Raw genomic sequence first — 19,495 nt, forward strand, 5'->3', positions numbered from 1 at the left:
AAAGTAACAGGCACATGTATGTGCCACACACCCGCCCACGCATGTATGCATGCAGGCACGCACACGTATTTAACACAGTCAGTTGGCTACCTTTGTATCAGAAATGGTGTCCAATGGAGAGGACAGGTGTAGAGGCTTTAGAGTGAAATAGACATCCACAACCAGCGTTATTTAAATACAAAACAGAGATCTTAGCATGGAAGGCAAGAGCAAAAGTCTTCTGGCATTGCCTGATGGTTACTGTACATTCGCGAAGGCCTACTGATCTAAGTACAAACATAGTTTAAACAACGACATTCATATTAACACATTTTTACAGCCTGTTTGGGAAATGAAATGTTAATAGATCATTCATACTGCATGACCCCACCACTGGTCCTCATAACACGTTTGATAGTGTGCAAGATAATGCTTTCAGTAGCCTATCCAACCAATACAGTGCTTGTATTGTCATTATAGGATAAGCCTATTCACATTATTCGTTTATGCAGAATGCAGTGACATTGATGGCTGTGACAGCTATTGGTTCTCACCCCGACATTGTAGCCAAAGTACTGTAGTTGATAGAAGCAGCCAGGTGCTCTATTCTCTCCATGTTCATTCATTCTAGCAAGACCTTCATTCTGGCTCAAACTTTATTAATGTCTAAGAAAACAGTTTTGCGCTTCGCATGTGTAGGATTAGGTCAATCGATGTGCACCGCTTCATCTGTGAGACGAGGCGGAAAACATTAAGGGGTAGAAAGACTTGTGTGCTCGCCGAGCAGAAGCACGTATTCAGTACCCCTGGAATCTAATCATGCCTCCAGATTAAGTGTTTTTATTCAAATGTGTTGATTAAGGTTGCGTTGGTGTCTTCTGTGCGCCCTCGCAGTTGGCACCACTTCAGCCTTTAGCGTGAAAGACTGATCCTATTGCTGAAAAAAGATTGGCCACTTGCCAAGACATGGAACAAGTGCGCCTCCCTTCCCTAGTTAGGCGTATTCATAGTTAGGGGTTTGGCCGATTTTAAAAAGGCAAGCCTGGTCCGAAGTTGATCAGTCTGCTCAGAAAACTTAACCGGAGGGAAAGTATTAGAATCGGTTTCAAAGGAGGAAAAATCCAGGTTTTGTGCAAAGAATTGCATTGCAACCAGAGAGGACATAACTTCTGTCAATTAAGAGAAACAATATTGCACCCCGAAGTGTAGTCATTGGTGATATTTTTACTTGTTCTGTGAATACTTTGATTTGTAAAGAATATATTTTTTCCGTTTATTTTGACTGAAGTGTGCTGAAAGCACTCTCGCATTTGGATGCGGACTGGTTTTTAGCTTTATAAATTGGATAATTTAACGCACGGGCATTGCCTGTAAATTGTATTCACATTTGGTGTTTATCAATTGCAAGACGAATATGTTTCTCAGTTTTTGTCTACTGCTGACATTTGTCTTGGGGCTGACCGGGTCCTTTGGCTCATATGTACCATGCGAGCCGTGCGACCAGAAGGCGCTCTCTATGTGCCCCCCGGTCCCCGTCGGTTGTCAACTCGTGAAGGAGCCTGGCTGTGGTTGTTGCCTAACCTGTGCCCTATCAGAAGGTCAGGCGTGCGGTGTTTACACCGGAACATGCACCCATGGCTTGCGCTGCTTGCCGCGGAATGGAGAGGAGAAGCCCCTTCACGCGCTCCTTCATGGTAGGGGGGTGTGCACGAACGAGAAAGGATACAAACCCCTCCATCCACCCATAGGTAAGGAGACGCAGCGCATGTATGCGATTAGAGGAGGAAGATGGGGCTGTGTAAAATACAACAGCATGATATTGTCGCAGGGTTGAAATTCTGTTTCAGCTATACTCTGCCCCGCTAAATGGAATTGTAACTGTGTTCGTTACATTTTAACAGAACGTTCCATTTGGTTCTTCCATGACCCCTCGCAAACGAACTTCTATGCTGTTTCGGGTTTTGTGAAGTCATAGTTTCACAGACAACTGTTGTGAGCATTTACATTAGCATACTAAAGTTTGGAATCCACATTTGAAAAAGCGGCCCAGGTAACGTTACACGAGCTGCTCTATACACTGTCTGATTTCTCAGTCTTATTACGGCAAGCTTTATTGTGAATCTGGGTCTTTATTCAACCGCAAAAATGTATCCGAATCATCACAGTGCCACAATAACAGCACGTGCGCGGAATAAATCCGTTATTGCGTAGCCTTCCATAGCAATAGCAAGTGTGATATATATGCAAATAAGCCTACTGGTGAGTGTTGTTATTGTTGATCTTATCCGTGTGGGTATGTGCTTAAAATCAACATTCACAATAAGTTGCTGCTGGCGCACTTGTCAGTTTAGTTTTGAGTGAGTTTGTGTGCGCAGCAGTGGGCTGTGCTGCGCTCTAACTTGCAGTCGCTGTATAGTGTTCGTTATGGATACCGTATTGTAGAGTGAAAGCGTTCTGCTGAATGCTTTTCGACAGGGCTGTCCCCCCACAGACACGTGCCTGTTTGGACGTACATTAATGTATGAGAACACATTGTAGGCTATGTGGAAATACGTAATTGCTACTATTCTAATTAGTTAACACATCTCACTTTGTCACTTTGTTGGACACCTGCATTTCTTGCAAACATATTTGCGGCATTCAAAGAATATCAATATTTTCCAACATATGGTCCCCATCCTATTATATTCTGGGATACACCAGGAGGTGCGGTTTCTGCAGGTACCAGATTATATTTAAAACACAGTCTCAAACATATGGTAACCCATCCTATTATATTCTGGGATACACCAGGAGGTGCGGTTTCTGCAGGTACCAGATTATATTTAAAACACAGTCTCAAACATATGGTAACCCATCCTATTATATTCTGGGATACACCAGGAGGTGCGGTTTCTGCAGGTACCAGATTATATTTAAAACACAGTCTCAAACATATGGTAACCCATCCTATTATATTCTGGGATACACCAGGAGGTGCGGTTTCTGCAGGTACCAGATTATATTTAAAACACAGTCTCAAACATATGGTAACCCATCCTATTATATTCTGGGATACACCAGGAGGTGCGGTTTCTGCAGGTACCAGATTATATTTAAAACACAGTCTCAAACATATGGTAACCCATCCTATTATATTCTGGGATACACCAGGAGGTGCGGTTTCTGCAGGTACCAGATTATATTTAAAACACAGTCTCAAACATATGGTAACCCATCCTATTATATTCTGGGATACACCAGGAGGTGCGGTTTCTGCAGGTACCAGATTATATTTAAAACACAGTCTCAAACATATGGTAACCCATCCTATTATATTCTGGGATACACCAGGAGGTGCGGTTTCTGCAGGTACCAGATTATATTTAAAACACAGTCTCCGGCTCCAAGGGCTGTGTTCCATCTCAGTGCTATGCACTCGTGTTTTGTTTGCCTTTAACTCTTTACGTAACCACCCCGAATAAAAGATTCAAGGTCAATTGATCGCTAACCTTAACCATTCTGAATGCATGCCTACATTTAAATGTTAGTTTCACTTTTGCCGAGTTTGACTGACAGCTAATATGACACCACATGGTGTAATTAAAACCTCAAACCATGGTTTAATTATGTTGCTGCAGTTCCGCCAAGGGTTGGCGTTGCATTGGGAGATTGGGTTGGGTCCTTCTTATAGTAATTGACTGAAGAGGCCTCTGATCCTGGAGCTACAGACCTTTTCAAAACTGATTTGAGGTTTAGTCCCTGTGGGTGGTGTTGAGAGTCGGATTATCACTCAAAGATGACATTTGATGGTGTGTGTGCATGAGTCTGTGCACACTTGTACATCTTGGATGTGATCTTGGACGTGATCTTGGATGTGTGTGCACAGTGGGGAAAGAGGAGTTAGGTTTGAATTAACCAAAGGTTAACATTTAGAGGTCATAGATGGTATTATATTATTCATGATTTAGATTGTCACTTGTTACCAGATCATATTAGGCTAAATACGTTTTTTGGTGACAAACCAAATGTAGTTAATGCCAGTGGTTTAGGCCTATTCTTTGTTTGGCCAGGTTGAAAGACTCAGGCTATGCTTTGGATACACCCCACATGTACTGTACCTCCCTTGGGGGACAATGCATGACATCACAACAATGGATTTCAGCCCCTTCAAGAGGTCACCATTGTCTGTAGTACTGGCAGCAAGGCTATACATCCCACAAATACTTGCAGCAATAACTGAAATAAACCCAGTACATGTGTGAAGCATTAAGTATCACTCTGATCCAGGACATTGAATTCCAACACGCACTCTATCTGAATCCTGTGCATGTGTGCAAATGCAAACTTTTGGCACTGAGTGGTAACAGGAGCTCGTCCGTCTTTCTGCCCCTGGCCAGACAGTGTGACCGCTCAGGCACAGTGCAGTGATTCAGCAGAATGCCTCCGGTTGCTCTTCTCTGAAGGGCCGTCCATCAAGGGCTCCTCTGATTGGAGTTAGACATGAGTCTTTAGTTTCCTGCCGTGTAGGGTTTCAACCTGCTCTGATCAGCTGGCAAACACAGAGAGGACAGGCCAAGTGTCCAAAGACGGATCCTTAGGGGACCCAATAGTTTCCATCTCTGGGCTGTATTCATGCAATTCTACCACGTCCTTGCAGAAAAAAAAGCCACTTTGGACCCAGTTGAACCCAACTACATATTATAAAGACTTAATGCATTTAAAAGGGGACTGCCACTTTAAATAACAGTTCTGCATATGTTTCTTGAACGAGATGGAATTACATTAAATTATCTCTTTATTTCTTTCTCACAAATGTATTGGCATGACATGGTTATAACATTGTAATGCAATGTTGTCAAACTACACACTACCCTGTTGTCTCTCTCTTATGTTAACAGAAGTCTGGTGTCACCCAGCATCTTTTGTTGACTGTGTTGCAAGGAAATTATGCTTAGCTCGGATGGCTGGGCATAGGAGTTGGTTTGTGTTGCCGGCCACTCAGTTCACTGTGTTAGCCCAGAAGAATAAGAACCTGGAACGCATGCCAACAGATATGATTTCATGCCAACAGATGACTCTATGCAAACATATATGACTACATGCCAACATATATGACTCCATGACAACAGATATGACTACATGCTAACATATATGACTCCATGCTAACATATATGACTGTGCCAATAGATATGAGTCTATGCCAACAGATATGAGTCTATGCCAACAGATATGAGTCTATGCCAACAGATATGACTCCATGGCAACAGATATTACAACATGGCATAAGGCCTCTTGCTCTGTGAGCTTGTGAAATATCCTTATGTTTGAACAGGTTTCCCTTTGCCAAGAAACAAGAAGATGATTAAAGAGAGTGTATGAATCTAGAAAGCTTGACTTGCACATCAACATGCACGCAGTACTCTATAAACATAGCATCAGCCAAAGCCCAAAGGAACACAACAATTTTGAGTTCAGGGTTTATTTTTGTGCCCCGAGATAGTTTTTTATGCCTATTTGGTGGTGCATTTACAAGTTTTAGGGCAATCACAAGCCAATGCAATGAAGCCCGTTTGTCACCTGTCTTTGTTACCACAATTTACAATGGCTATGGGACAAAATAAACACTGGCACCCCAAATGCGGTGTTAACTTGACAACATAATGCATGCACCAAGTGATTTGTGGCTCTGTACTCTTCTTGAAAGGCCATAACTAGGGGGATGAGCAAGTATTATTTTTAAGATACAGCCCCAGCCATCTTAGGAAAACATTTTACAGTAGCAGGATCAACTTCAAGTATTTATTTTTTTCTTGTGTTCTTGTAATAACCATCCTCCCTCATACAGCTCCTGGATGCTCCACACCAATTGTCCTCGTGTGAATTGAACAGACAGACCAGCATGGGTTGGTTTTGGGTAGGGTTACACATTGCTACTGCATGTCTTATATTCCCAAATACATCAGACAAGCTCTCTTAACAAAGAGGCCAGTGACAATACACATTGGTGTGAGGCAGCTTGGTTGGCCTATCTACTATAGATGGCATACTACTGTACAGTAGACTATTAGTCCTGCTCCAGTTCAACCAGAGATGGCCCCAGCTGTTTGATGGTTTAATGGCTAGGTCATAAGGAGAAGAACATTGCTGAGGGTGATTTTGCAACTCACTCACCCTGATCCCTTTCCTCGCAGAAGTGGATGTTGTTGTTGAATGCTAAATATAACCAACCTCATCAGATTCACATGAGAGAGTTTATCATGTACTCTTCTTCTGGTTTTCTAGAATGCTGTGCCATTTGACACATATGTGTTAATCATGGGAAACCAATTGCCAGTGTAAGGTCTACTAACATGCTCTAGGACCAAGCTATGCAACTGTTCCCATGCACAGTATTCAAGCTAGAGAACTTATGTGGCAGTTTGCACGCTTGAATGAGTTTTTTCGGTGAAGTTTTACATCAATCAGTCTGACACCATTGGATGCTGGGGTTAGGAGCTATTGGAGGATGGGTTCATTGCGATGGCTGGAATGGAATCAATGGAACACAGTCAAACTTGTTGTTTGTTAGATACCGTTCCATTCTAGAATTTGCAATGAGCCCGTCTTCCTATAGCTCCTCCCAACAGCCTCCATTAGCTGACACTTACATCAGGGTCATGCCCAGTAGAGAACGCTTTGCAAAGGACAGCAAAAAGTATTGTGTCGATAAAGTATTACCTTTCTGTTTCACTCCATTTCAATACATTTTTTCCCTACTGGACATGACCCAGGACAGCACAACAATAGTATCACTTACCACAGAAGAACCTAACTCATTGAAAGTCACTGTCAGGAGCTCAAGAAAAAAATCCTGTCTCAAGTTTCTATTCTGAATGAGAACAACAGATGTCCTCTATTCTGCAGCTTTGGTGCCTGTTTCAGCTCCAAAATGTGGATTTTGTCATTTTCACCCTAATGTCTCTGGCCTGAGTGTATGGAGAAGAGCTTTGGACGGTGGATGAGGAGGTTCCGTGTAAGCCAAAATAGCATCCTCTTCCACCAGGGAGTCTGAATCTCGTCACACCCCGGCAATTGTGTTGTGTTGACGGTGACCCAGAAAGGCAGCGTCCGAGTGGCTTGTAAAAAAAAAAATAATACAAATGATGTGGAATGAGATGGCAGACCCTAATTACGCTTGCATAAGAGAGCAGTGGTATGTAGCATCTCGGAGGGGTTCATTCAACTGCTGTCGTACATTTATTTGACATGGACAGAGACATGTTTTCGGTACAGAAGATGCAAGAGGGGCATTGAGGTGCCCTATTTGGACTCCCATCACCACGGAACAAGTCTTGCTTGAATTTTTAATCCCTCAATTGTTCCTGCTGCTATTTTTAACTCTGAATCAAAAAGCAGGAAACGTTTTGATTGCACTGTACATATTTGTTGTTCATAGTACCTTGGGAAAAGTTGCTGATTAAGTTAGAATTCAGTTTCAGGAGAGACTCCCATGGTACGGACCATTTATATCGATGTGGCTGTAGTGGAGCGGGTCGAAAGTTACGAGTTCCTTGGTGTCCACACCACCAACAAACTATCATGGTCCAAACACACCAAGAAAGTTGTGAAGAGGGCACGACAACACCTCTTCCCCCTCAGGAGACTGAAAAGATTTGGCATGGGTCCCCAGATCCTCAAAAATGTATACAGCTGCACCATCAAGAGCATCGAGACCGATTGCATCACCGCCTGGTATGGCAACTGCTTGATATCCGAGCGTATTTCGCTACAGAGGATAGTGTGTACGGCCCAGTACATCACCAGGGCCAAGCTTCCTCACATTCAGAACCTATATACTAGGCAAGTCATAGACTGTTCTCTCTGCTACCGCACGGCAAACGGTACCGAAGCGCCAAGTCAAGGTCCAAAAGGCTCCTTATCAGATTCAAATCAGGTAGTAACCATCTAAAAGTGTCAATAAAGTGAATTGAAATGAAGTTAAACATGGCTATGATTTGACTATCCACCAGCACTTACATTGGAACTATCTCAGCATATTTTTGAGTTGATGTCACAGGACTAATGTTCTTCTAAATTTGTCCACCTGCTTCCCATCCGTGCATATATTATGATGACATTAGGGGACATGTTGGTTTGTTTTGGTCTACAGCAAGAGTTATTTCAGCTGTTCGTGCACACTACACATTTTTTTTTAGGCAAGCTTTAAGTTGGTAGCTGAAGTCTACACCCCTTCGTCCGTGATTGGTCAACAGTAGGGATTCTTCAAATAATTTTTCATTCAAAAAGAGACGACTCATTTTCATGCTCATTTTTTCACTTGAGAAATACTGCAACAAACATTTTAGTTAGATGTAAAATTATGAGACTAAGATCTCCTCAGGAGAAACGTCAACATTAATGACAGATATCGTGACTTATCTTAGATTAAGTCTGACTATTTTAAGGAAGCGAATACTGGCTACGGCGTCTCAATATGGACAAACAGTGCTATTGCCACTTTTTTCTTGTTTTTGAATCAAACTGAAGCATGCTTTACACTGTATTGGCAAATGCAGTGGTTGAGTTGTGCCCCAACGAGTAAGCATTTTGCAAAGGCCATTCGATGTGGAATTGAATGTGCTCCAATGGCTTTACATTTTGTTCATATCCCTACACAATGAATGCTGTTGGTCTGGATCACCTCTAATTGAATGCCTGAAGTGCAGTGTTTCATTCCAAGGGCTTTCCATCATATCTCCTTCTCTGTGCTACAGTGGTAGGGGTATCAGGCTTTCCATCATATCTCCTTCTCTGTGCTACAGTGGTAGGGGTATCAGGCTTTCCATCATATCTCCTTCTCTGTGCTACAGTGGTAGGGGTATCAGGCCATGGATTCTGTCCAGAAGCCTTGAAATATTAAGCAGCGGAATAAGACTGGGGTGAGTCATAGTTGGCCAGTGTTGTCGCTTAAAGATAATGACAGAGGACTTCCTGCTCCATTATCACTATCTCACCGCATGCACCCCCCGTCCGCTGGATTAACAGCACCTCTACTCAAGACCTAGGATCTTGTAAAGGTGTAATTTCAGAGGGTGTTCTGTGCTATCAACATTGATTAGGATACACTCAGTGGTGTAAGGTGTGTGAGCCAATGAGAATTTAAGCCTCTCTTTGTTGTGGCGCATTTTCTGCCCAAAGTTGTATGACTGTGAATTCATAACGACCTGTTAGAGAGAAAAACAACTGAAAGAATAGTGGCTTGTCTTTCACGCTTAGGCTTCCTGGCTGCAAGAAACTTGGGATATTCGTGAAGCATAATTACCCTGCACACGTGTTAATTTTTAAACAGAGGCATATCAGTTGCACATTGTTTGCCTGCCCCGTTCCTCTTGTCTTAATGAAAACTTTAGCGCAAGCAGTGGGAGAGATACCAATACCTCTTCAGCCGGTGCTGAGTGGAGGTGGCTGCACATGACTGTGCTGTCTTGGCTGGAGGCCAGCGTCTTGGCAGTGTTTCAGTACTTAAACACAGGCCTGCTAAGCCTCTTTTACAAGCTGGGGACCATAAGCATGGAAAAACTTTGTTTTTTTTTGAGAGAGAGATACCCCGTTGTCTTCAAACATACTGTCTCCGTGTCTTTGAATTGCGGCACAGCTTGTGAATTAGAAGTGTAACAGCATTGTATTTGAGGTTCTAAAATAATGGCACATCATAAGTGTCTCCCATGCTGCATTTAAAGTAGGCCTATGATGTAGTGTGTGTTTTATTTGTAAAGTGGAAGTGGGGGATGCGTTCTCATGTTTGTGGTAAGTCAATTCCCAGTGATACACCTCTCAGTGGTGACATGCCTGTCCTTTTTTCCAAGGTGACCATGTAAATCTAGTCCAGTGGTGCCTATACTTAAGTTAACATTGAAATGTGGTTTGTTTTAATCATTTTTAATCATCCCCTTCTTCAGCTATCTGTCAATGTCCCCGTGATTGTCTCTCCCCAACAATACTTGGCACATTCACTCAGCCCCAGAATTCCAACCACGCCCTTCCCCATGGCCACCGCTGCACCCACCCGTGGGTTTCCTCACTGGATAAATATAACCCCCGTCGTCTACAGGCACTGCGGCCACTCGCCAGTTGGGGCCTGGCAAAATCCCATGACGGCCTTTGGGGCCTTGTGTGCTTACGATAGAGTAAGCACAAGCAGGAGAGGAGCGCTCATCTCTGTGGCCTCAGAGAACCTCATGCAGGCTAGGGCTCTTGACTTATGGGGGCTGAGCCCTGAGGAGGGACCGAGGGAGAGGGGATAAGGGATCAGGAGCCCAAATCTCTAGCCTGGGGAGACCTCAATATGTACCTCTAGGACTGTAGGTACCACTGGGGGGTAGGATGGGGTAGGGGGAGAGCAGTGGCCTTTCTTCCTGGCTTCAGTTCTGTTCTTGATATGAAATGATACAGTACATTCAGACTAGGATGTGTCCACCTCTGCCGTAGGCTTCAGTTGCCATGGCTCCTCGGTTACCATGACATCAACGTCTCCAAGTATGATCTGTGAGAGATGTGAAGTCTTTGATTAGACCCAATTATTTTTGTCTTTGCATGGACTTGCCAGATACTGTAAGTATGTATTACTAAAATAGCTTATGATCAACCTAATAAGCCACTGTGTCACACACAAAAAACTCCACATACCTCCTTAATATGATGTAGAAGAGACTGAGCTAAGATTTTGTATTTTTCAGTCAGCATTCAGACTTGTTTAACCAGACTTACTTTCTTTGCTTTGACCTCCATTAGTAGATGCTGGATTTTATGTTTTTGTATGGTGGGGGCTGGGATGAAGTAGTGGTAGAGGTAGTTAATCAGCTGTCGATCCTTGATCCTGCCCCCTCCTTTGTAAACAAATGGGAAAGCAACATTTGTTGGCCCAAACCCTGGGAAAAGCATCTGGTAGTCCATATTTTCGGTTGGGCAAGAATAACTTTTCGAACATTTTAGGTGGGGGTAATGTGACAAGTATGCTGTGTCTTTCCCCTGTGTAGATCATGAGTCTCTGGAACACGAGGACACCCTGACGACTGAGATCTCGGAGGACCAACTGCAGCCCGCCAAAGTGCCGCTCCTCCCCAAGCAGGATCTCATCAACAGTAAGAAGATCCAGGCAATGCGCAAGGACAAGGAGCGCAAGCGGGCACAGGCCAAACTGCGCTCCATTGGCCCGATGGACTACTCCCCACTACCCATTGACAAGCACGAGCCAGAGTTTGTAAGTACAAGAGTGGAGAGAAGGAAAGAGGGGAGCTAATGTTGAAGCTGTGCTGATGCTGATGTTGTTAGTGTGAAAACATATCCAACTCTGATCCTAGGAGAGCTGACTGAGTGCAGGATTTTGTTCCACCTATGGTGCTAGCACTGGGTGCTAATGTTAGTTGTGCCATTCCTCCACAGGGTCCTTGCAGGAGGAAGCTGGATGGGATCATCCAGGGAATGAAGGACACATCCCGTGTCATGGCCCTGTCCCTGTACCTTCCCAACTGTGACAGGAAGGGCTTCTTCAAACGCAAACAGGTGAGCCCTATGTCATCATCCTTATACATGGTTTAACACATAAGTTATACATATTAATAATATTTATGCTTACACTGTCTCTCTCTCTCTCTCTCTCTTTCTTTGCCACCTGTCGTTGCACATCGATTGTCTCCACAGTGCAAGCCCTCTCGTGGCAGGAAGCGAGGCATCTGCTGGTGTGTAGACAAGTACGGCTCGCAGGTTCCCGGCACAGACTACAGCGGGGGGGACATCCAGTGCAAGGACCTAGAGAGCAGCAGCATCAACGAGTGAATAGGCGGCTCCGCCCCCACCCCGATCACCTGACCCAGGGCCTCACCTCCTCCTTTCCCTCCCACCTGTCTGCTTCGCCCTCCAGTCACTTTTTGAGATTTTCAAGACGAAAAAAAATAAGACAACTAAACAAATCAAATGAATGAACGAAAGGACAGGCTTGAAAAAAGGACACCTGAAATCTTTTTTATTTTTTTGACCGTGCGCTCATCTCTTAAAAGACGGAACCCAGCAGGTTTTAAGCCCTTGTTTGACCCTTGGGCCACTCCCCCACTAAGAGCTGGGCTCGGGCCCCTCCCCCACTAAGAGCTGGGCTCGGGCCCCTCCCCCACTAAGAGCTGGGCTCGGGCCCCTCCCCCACTAAGAGCTGGGCTCGGGCCCTTCCCCTACTAAGAGCTGGGCTCTGGCCCCTCCCCCGCTAAGAGGTGGGAGCCTCACTAACGATTCATGAAAATATATACTTGTATTGATATATTTTTATAGAAACACCAAACTTTGTATCATTTAAAGCTAACATAAAATGGATGAAAAAATGAATAGAAGTCACTTTGATTATAAACAGGACTGTTTTGATCTTTCACATCTATTGCTATTGAGGTGTCAGATGAGATAGCTGGACCTTCTATTGAGGTGTCAGAGGAGATAGCTGGACCTTCTATTGAGGTGTCAGAGGAGATAGCTGGACCTTCTATTGAGGTGTCAGATGAGATAGCTGGACCTTCTATGGAGGTGTCAGAGGAGATAGCTGGACCTTCTATTGAGGTGTCAGAGGAGATAGCTGGGCCTTCTATTGAGGTGTCAGAGGAGATAGCTGGACCTTCTATTGAGGTGTCAGAGGAGATAGCTGGACTTTCTATTGAGGTGTCAGAGAAGATAGCTGGACCTTCTATTGAGGTGTCAGAGGAGATAGCTGGACCTTCTATTGCGGTGCCAGAGGAGATAGCTGGACCTTCTATTGAGATGTCAGAGGAGGAGGAGGTAGCTGGACCTTCTATTGAGGTGTCAGAGGAGGAGGAGGTAGCTGGACCTTCTATTGAGGTGTCAGAGGAGATAGCTGGGCCTTCTATTGAGGTGTCAGAGGAGATAGCTGGACCTTCTATTGAGGTGTCAGAGGAGATAGCTGGACCTTCTATTGGGGTGTCAGAGGAGATAGCTGGACCTTCTATTGAGATGTCAGAGGAGATAGCTGTTCCTTCTATTAAGGTGTCAGAGAAGGTAGCTGGACCTTTTATTGAGGTGTCAGAGAAGATAGCTGGACCTTCTATTAAGGTGTCAGATGACATAGCTGGACCTGCTATTGAGGTGTCAGAGAGGATACCTGGACCTTCTATTGAGGTACCAGAGGAGATAGCTGGACCTTCTATTGGTGTCAGAGGAGATAGCTGGACCTTCTATTGGTGTCAGAGGAGATAGCTGGACCTTCTATTTAGGTGTCAGAGGAGATAGCGGGACCTTCTATCGAGGTGTCAGAGACAATAGTTGAACCATCTATTGGCAGAAGAAAAAAACTTGAGAGGGTCTTTCTGATACAGTTGACTCTATCTGGTATTTGGTTCTGTCAGAGCACTTTTGAATAAGGGAACCTGCTTGGATATGTGTTACTTCACTAATTTTGTGTGAGAATGCATGTATGTGTGTGCGTGCGTGTGTGTGCGTGTGTGTGCGTGTGTGTGTGTGTGTGTGTGTGTGTGTGTGTGTGTGTGTGTGTGTGCGTGCGTGCGTGTGTGTGTGTGTGTGTGTGTGTGTGAAAGGGAAAGGGAAAGGGAGTGAGCTTAACACAAGAATGACCTTTTTTTCCTCTCGATCTCTCTTTTTTTTTTACAACATTTATGGCTGGTGCTTGAAGTAGTCTTGAGGATGGCTTTCTTCCACTAGGCTATGTAAAACTAGGTCTATGGGAGATGGAGAAAGTTCGACACAATAATCAGATCATTACAGACAAACAAACCTATGTTAGTGGCTCATTGACTCTGCATCTAGCCTGACATGCCAACTGTGCCTATTGTTACCATACACTGCCATGCAGGGCAACACAGAACTTATCGGAGAACGAAGCCCCTACTGGTGAAGGGAAAACTGCCACAAAGTGCTCATACTGTCATCTGATGTGAGCTCTGCTTGGCCCAACAACCAGGACATAAAGAATAGTGGAATGAACCTTACAGTCCCGCAATAACTGACAACAGTAATTCTTTGTTTTGCTAAAGTATGGGCAAAAATTGTAAGTACAAGGATTAAGCATGTTGCGGACTTGCATTCACCAGTGAGGTTAGCTGTTTTTTTTGTCTCAGTTGCTCGAGGGTGTTAGTCTTGTGTGGTTTTGTTTGTACTGTTGTGGAGTAGTAACCTCCCACTTTTGAGCCGTTCCTTAACCAACGGGCCTACTACCATGGTCACCACGGCTACAGTGGAACCTTGGTGTATTACTTTAGATTATAAATTAACTCATGTTTTCTTTTTTTAACTAAAGAAATACTATGTACTGTTGCTTGGGAAAAAGACGTGTGTATTTTAGCCTGTGAACAATTTGAATGGTTCCATGATGCCTGGCCATCCTTATTTGAATATGAGACAGTCAAAAAAATCTCTATCCCACCTATTTTCTTCCCCCTCGGCTTGCATGCCGCCCCCCTCGACAACTTGTTTTCTATACAACACAACATTACTTGCATTCAAAATGGTGAGCAGTTTTCCTTTTATTTTTATTATTATTATTATTATTATTCTACCTTTATTTCAACAAGGAACACAGACTGAGACCAAGGACTCTGTTTTAGCTGGGCCCTGCGTATACATGTTTACACATACAGTTTAAGTACAATGATTAAGAAACTACACAAGACAAACTAAACGATCACAGATAACACAAAATACAGCAGCAGATTGTTACATTTAACAGGTTATTCCCCAAACAGGTTATTCCCCTAACAGCACAAGAACTTGCATTACCCAAAACAGTTACAAGCAACACAAAAGGGAATACCTCTTCTGCTCAAGTGGGCTTCTTTGACCACTACCTGCAGGGTCAGTTGAAAGTGTACTTTTATGACGTCTGTGTGCAAGTCGCAGTGCCTTCTTACATGCATATCCACATGTAAATAGTGACGCGTGACGTGGTAGCTATCTAAGGGACGGAAACCCTGCTGAGGCTGAGAGGCTCTCAGGGTAGTAGTTCTCTAGCCTGACATAACGAGGGGTCTAGGTAAAGTACAAAGAATGTGCGATGTGGTATAGCTCTAGTCATGTGGTATAGCTCTAGTCATGTGGTATAGCTCCAATCATGTGATATAGCTCTAGTCATGTGGTATAGCTCTAGTCATGTGGTATAGCTCTAGTCATGTGGTATAGCTCTAGTCATGTGATATAGCTCTAGTCATGTGGTATAGCTCTAGTCATGTGGTATAGCTCTAGTCATGTGGTATAGCTCTAGTCATGTGATATAGCTCTAGTCATGTGGTATAGCTCTAGTCATGTGGTATAGCTCTAGTCATGTGGTATAGCTCTAGTCATGTGGTATAGCTCTAGTCATGTGATATAGCTCTAGTCATGTGGTATAGCTCTATGTGGTATAGCTCTAGTCATGTGATATAGCTCTAGTCATGTGGTATAGCTCTAGTCATGTGATATAGCTCTAGTCATGTGGTATAGCTCTAGTCATGTGGTATAGCTCTAGACATGTGGTATAGCTCTAGTCATGTGGTATAGCTCTAGTCATGTGGTATAGCTCTAGTCATGTGGTATAGCTCTAGTCATGTGATATAGCTCTAGTCATGTGGTATAGCTCTAGTCATGTGGTATAGCTCTAGTCATGTGGTATAGCTCCAATCATGTGATATAGCTCTAGTCATGTGGTATAGCTCTAGTCATGTGGTATAGCTCTAGTCATGTGGTATAGCTCTAGTCATGTGATATAGCTCTAGTCATGTGGTATAGCTCTAGTCATGTGGTATAGCTCTAGTCATGTGGTATAGCTCTAGTCATGTGGTATAGCTCTAGTCATGTGATATAGCTCTAGTCATGTGGTATAGCTCTTGTCATGTGGTATAGCTCTAGTCATGTGGTATAGCTCTAGTCATGTGATATAGCTCTAGTCATGTGGTATAGCTCTAGTTATGTGGTATAGCTCTAGTCATGTGATATAGCTCTAGTCATGTGGTATAGCTCTAGTCATGTGATATAGCTCTAGTCATGTGGTATAGCTCTAGTCATGTGGTATAGCTCTAGACATGTGGTATAGCTCTAGTCATGTGGTATAGCTCTAGTCATGTGGTATAGCTCTAGTCATGTGGTATAGCTCTAGTCATGTGATATAGCTCTAGTCATGTGGTATAGCTCTAGTCATGTGGTATAGCTCTAGTCATGTGATATAGCTCTCTAGTCATGTGATATAGCTCTAGTCATGTGGTATAGCTCTAGTCATGTGATATAGCTCTAGTCATGTGGTATAGCTCTAGTCATGTGGTATAGCTCTAGTCATGTGGTATAGCTCTAGTCATGTGATATAGCTCTAGTCATGTGGTATAGCTCTAGTCATGTGGTATAGCTCTAGTCATGTGATATAGCTCTAGTCATGTGGTATAGCTCTAGTCATGTGGTATAACTAGTCATGTGATATAGCTCTAGTCATGTGGTATAGCTCTAGTCATGTGGTATAGCTCTAGTCATGTGATATAGCTCTAGTCATGTGGTATAGCTCTAGTCATGTGATATAGCTCTAGTCATGTGATATAGCTCTAGTCATGTGGTATAGCTCTAGTCATGTGATATAGCTCTAGTCATGTGGTATAGCTCTAGTCATGTGATATAGCTCTAGTCATGTGATATAGCTCTAGTCATGTGATATAGCTCTAGTCATGTGGTATAGCTCTAGTCATGTGATATAGCTCTAGTCATGTGGTATAGCTCTAGTCATGTGATATAGCTCTAGTCATGTGGTATAGCTCTAGTCATGTGGTATAGCTCTAGTCATGTGGTATAGCTCTAGTCATGTGGTATAGCTCTAGTCATGTGATATAGCTCTAGTCATGTGGTATAGCTCTAGTCATGTGGTATAGCTCTAGTCATGTGGTATAGCTCTAGTCATGTGGTATAGCTCTAGTCATGTGGTATAGCTCTAGTCATGTGATATAGCTCTAGTCATGTGGTATAGCTCTAGTCATGTGGTATAGCTCTAGTCATGTGATATAGCTCTAGTCATGTGGTATAGCTCTAGTCATGTGGTATAGCTCTAGTCGTGGTATAGCTCTAGTCATGTGATATAGCTCTCGTCATGTGGTATAGCTCTAGTCATGTGATATAGCTCTAGTCATGTGGTATAGCTCTAGTCATGTGGTATAGCTCTAGTCATGTGATATAGCTCTGGTCATGTGGTATAGCTCTAGTCATGTGATATAGCACTAGTCATGTGGTATAGCTCTCGTCATGTGGTATAGCTCTAGTCATGTGATATAGCTCTAGTCATGTGGTATAGCTCTAGTCATGTGGTATAGCTCTAGTCATGTGGTATAGCTCTAGTCATGTGATATAGCTCTAGTCATGTGGTATAGCTCTAGTCATGTGGTATAGCTCTAGTCATGTGGTATAGCTCTAGTCATGTGATATAGCTCTAGTCATGTGGTATAGCTCTAGTCATGTGGTATAGCTCTTGCCACAAACACATTGTGAATCTGTTGCTAAACCCTTCCTGTGTTTGAGTGTGATGGCAAGGAAGATCAGAGTGCCCGTCTCTGTCTCTTATTTTCAAAAAGCACTAAAAACACTAGAGTATTGCTTTCAAAGTTGACTGCTAATGTATTTGATTGCCAGAGAATAGGCAGGTGATGTTAGAATTTCGATTCACATCATAGTTGATCACGCAGACTAGCAAACTACTGCCTCTCCCAGTAGTCGGAGAAGAGATGGACGAGGCATTACTAGCCATCAGATCCTATTCCACAGCTTGTGTGGCTGGTCGTAATTACTCTAGCCAGGCCATCAACAGACAACAAGTTAGGGAGCTTGTACTCCAGCCTCAATTAAGTCTGTAGTCCAATAATGACGTGAAATTATCCGTTTTTTTGTAATACAAATGTGTTGAATAGGATACTGTTGTTTTTAATGGCTCATAAATGAGATGCTGTAACATCAAAAATGGATTGGTCAAAATGTCAGGCCTATAGCTTTATAGCCTCAGTTACTTTGAGAGAGAATTTGTGGGAAAAATAAGTTACTATACCCTGCTACCCTTCACATCCAAAATGTCTTCTTACATGGAAGTGAACTCCTCCACCTTTTGGTAAACCCCAGATAAACTAGCAGCGTAGCACCCTTCCCCACCTCCACCCAGTCCACATTGAAAGAAAGCAGCTTGCCACTTATTGATAACACAGATAACATACAGTAAAACTGCCACTTGGGTAGAAAAACAAAACAAGCTAATCATGTAGTGTGATACAGGTTAAGGGTGTCTGCAAGGTCTCCTGGGTCATGGTTGACGGGGGCTTATGTGGTCCATGCCTGGAAATACTGTCACCAACGTCCAATAAGAATGAAGGGATAGTAACACACCGTACATTAACAACCACACAACAGTCCCACTTTCATATGTCTGCTCTCACACACAGACAGAGACAGACAGAGAGAGAGAGAGAGAGAGAGAGAGAGAACCATGGACAGTGGCCGCATTTAGGGGCTAGCCACACCCTCATCACAGAGGGCTCACCAATCGCATGACAGTAGACACAGTTAGGAACAGACACAAGGAGACCAGGGAAATGTGAGGAATAGGAACACAGCAAAGAGTTTAAATGTTGACTCCTTCTCCAGCTTCCATTTGAGCACCAGACCATCAGAGACCTATTGAAGCAGTTGGACAGCCATATGGTCTAGTCTAACAGGGCGCTTTCTAAATCAAGATTTGTCTCTTGGGTCAAAGAAAATGTGGATAAGGGCATTGAATCCTTTGGCGTCAAATTAACCAATTGACACTATTCAACCAAGCTATGAATTGTTGAAATTTTCTTTGCGGTATGGTGGTAGATTGAGGTGTTGGAGAGGTTGTATCGAAAGCTTATCCTCCTTTTAAAAGTGTAATTTACATCTGATTCCAACTCCTAACACTGCCTTATTCAGATTCCTCGTCTCACACCTGGTTATGTACTCATACTCACAGTTCATGATACAATAGTAGGTAACTACAGCATTTATTTTTATGCATAATGTTTTTATTGATGAAATGAGACAAATTCAATCAGTTACCTTAATAACATGTGGTGTTAACTGGCTTGTGATTAAAATATCCATTGGTGCCAGAGGACAGTGACGTAAAATGGTCAGCATTTGCAACTCCTCGTGAAACAACAACAATAATAAAAAAAGACAAAAAAATCTCAAACTATTAAAGTGAATATCACTGTGTAATATTTATTCAACTTGTAATTTATGTACTCTTTTAACCAATGTCTTTTTTTGTTATGACAAAGCATTTTATTTAAATAAAGTGATGTAATTCATTTAAAGTCTTGGTAGTGATGTGTTTCTGTCATGTGCATTTTGACCTCAAAGTCTAAAAACGGTTTATCAAACTATCTTCCAGGTACCCCAAGGCACTAACATATTGTCACATACAAAAGATACTGTAGATGAATACATTGGGGTGTATTGATAAAGACTGGTGGAGGTCTGGAAACCCCGATCACAACAGCATCAGTTCTCAGAGTAATCCTAGCTATTCAAAACAACC

At 43.1% G+C, this 19,495-nt stretch overlaps 1 protein-coding gene across 10 annotated transcripts; it reads left to right on the forward strand.

The window, feature by feature from the left end:
• Positions 1-1,037: 1,037 nt before the first annotated feature.
• Positions 1,038-19,271, forward strand: LOC118366712 (insulin-like growth factor-binding protein 5). 10 transcript variants are annotated; one of them, XM_052493048.1, is made up of 7 exons: positions 1,038-1,727; positions 10,977-11,200; positions 11,383-11,502; positions 11,641-12,471; positions 12,505-12,537; positions 12,571-15,338; positions 16,154-19,271. In XM_052493048.1, exons 1-4 carry the CDS (start codon positions 1,394-1,396, stop codon positions 11,773-11,775), a joined length of 813 nt encoding a protein of 270 aa, XP_052349008.1. In that variant the 5' UTR covers positions 1,038-1,393; the 3' UTR covers positions 11,776-12,471; positions 12,505-12,537; positions 12,571-15,338; positions 16,154-19,271. The 10 variants fall into 10 exon arrangements, with proteins under 10 accessions (XP_052349008.1, XP_052349011.1, XP_052349003.1 ...); XM_052493051.1 differs by having other exon boundaries at positions 12,847-15,338; XM_052493043.1 differs by having other exon boundaries at positions 11,641-12,537.
• Positions 19,272-19,495: the final 224 nt, after the last annotated feature.

This window comes from Oncorhynchus keta, chromosome 34 (assembly GCF_023373465.1).
Source record: "Oncorhynchus keta strain PuntledgeMale-10-30-2019 chromosome 34, Oket_V2, whole genome shotgun sequence".
NCBI lineage: Eukaryota > Metazoa > Chordata > Actinopteri > Salmoniformes > Salmonidae > Oncorhynchus > Oncorhynchus keta.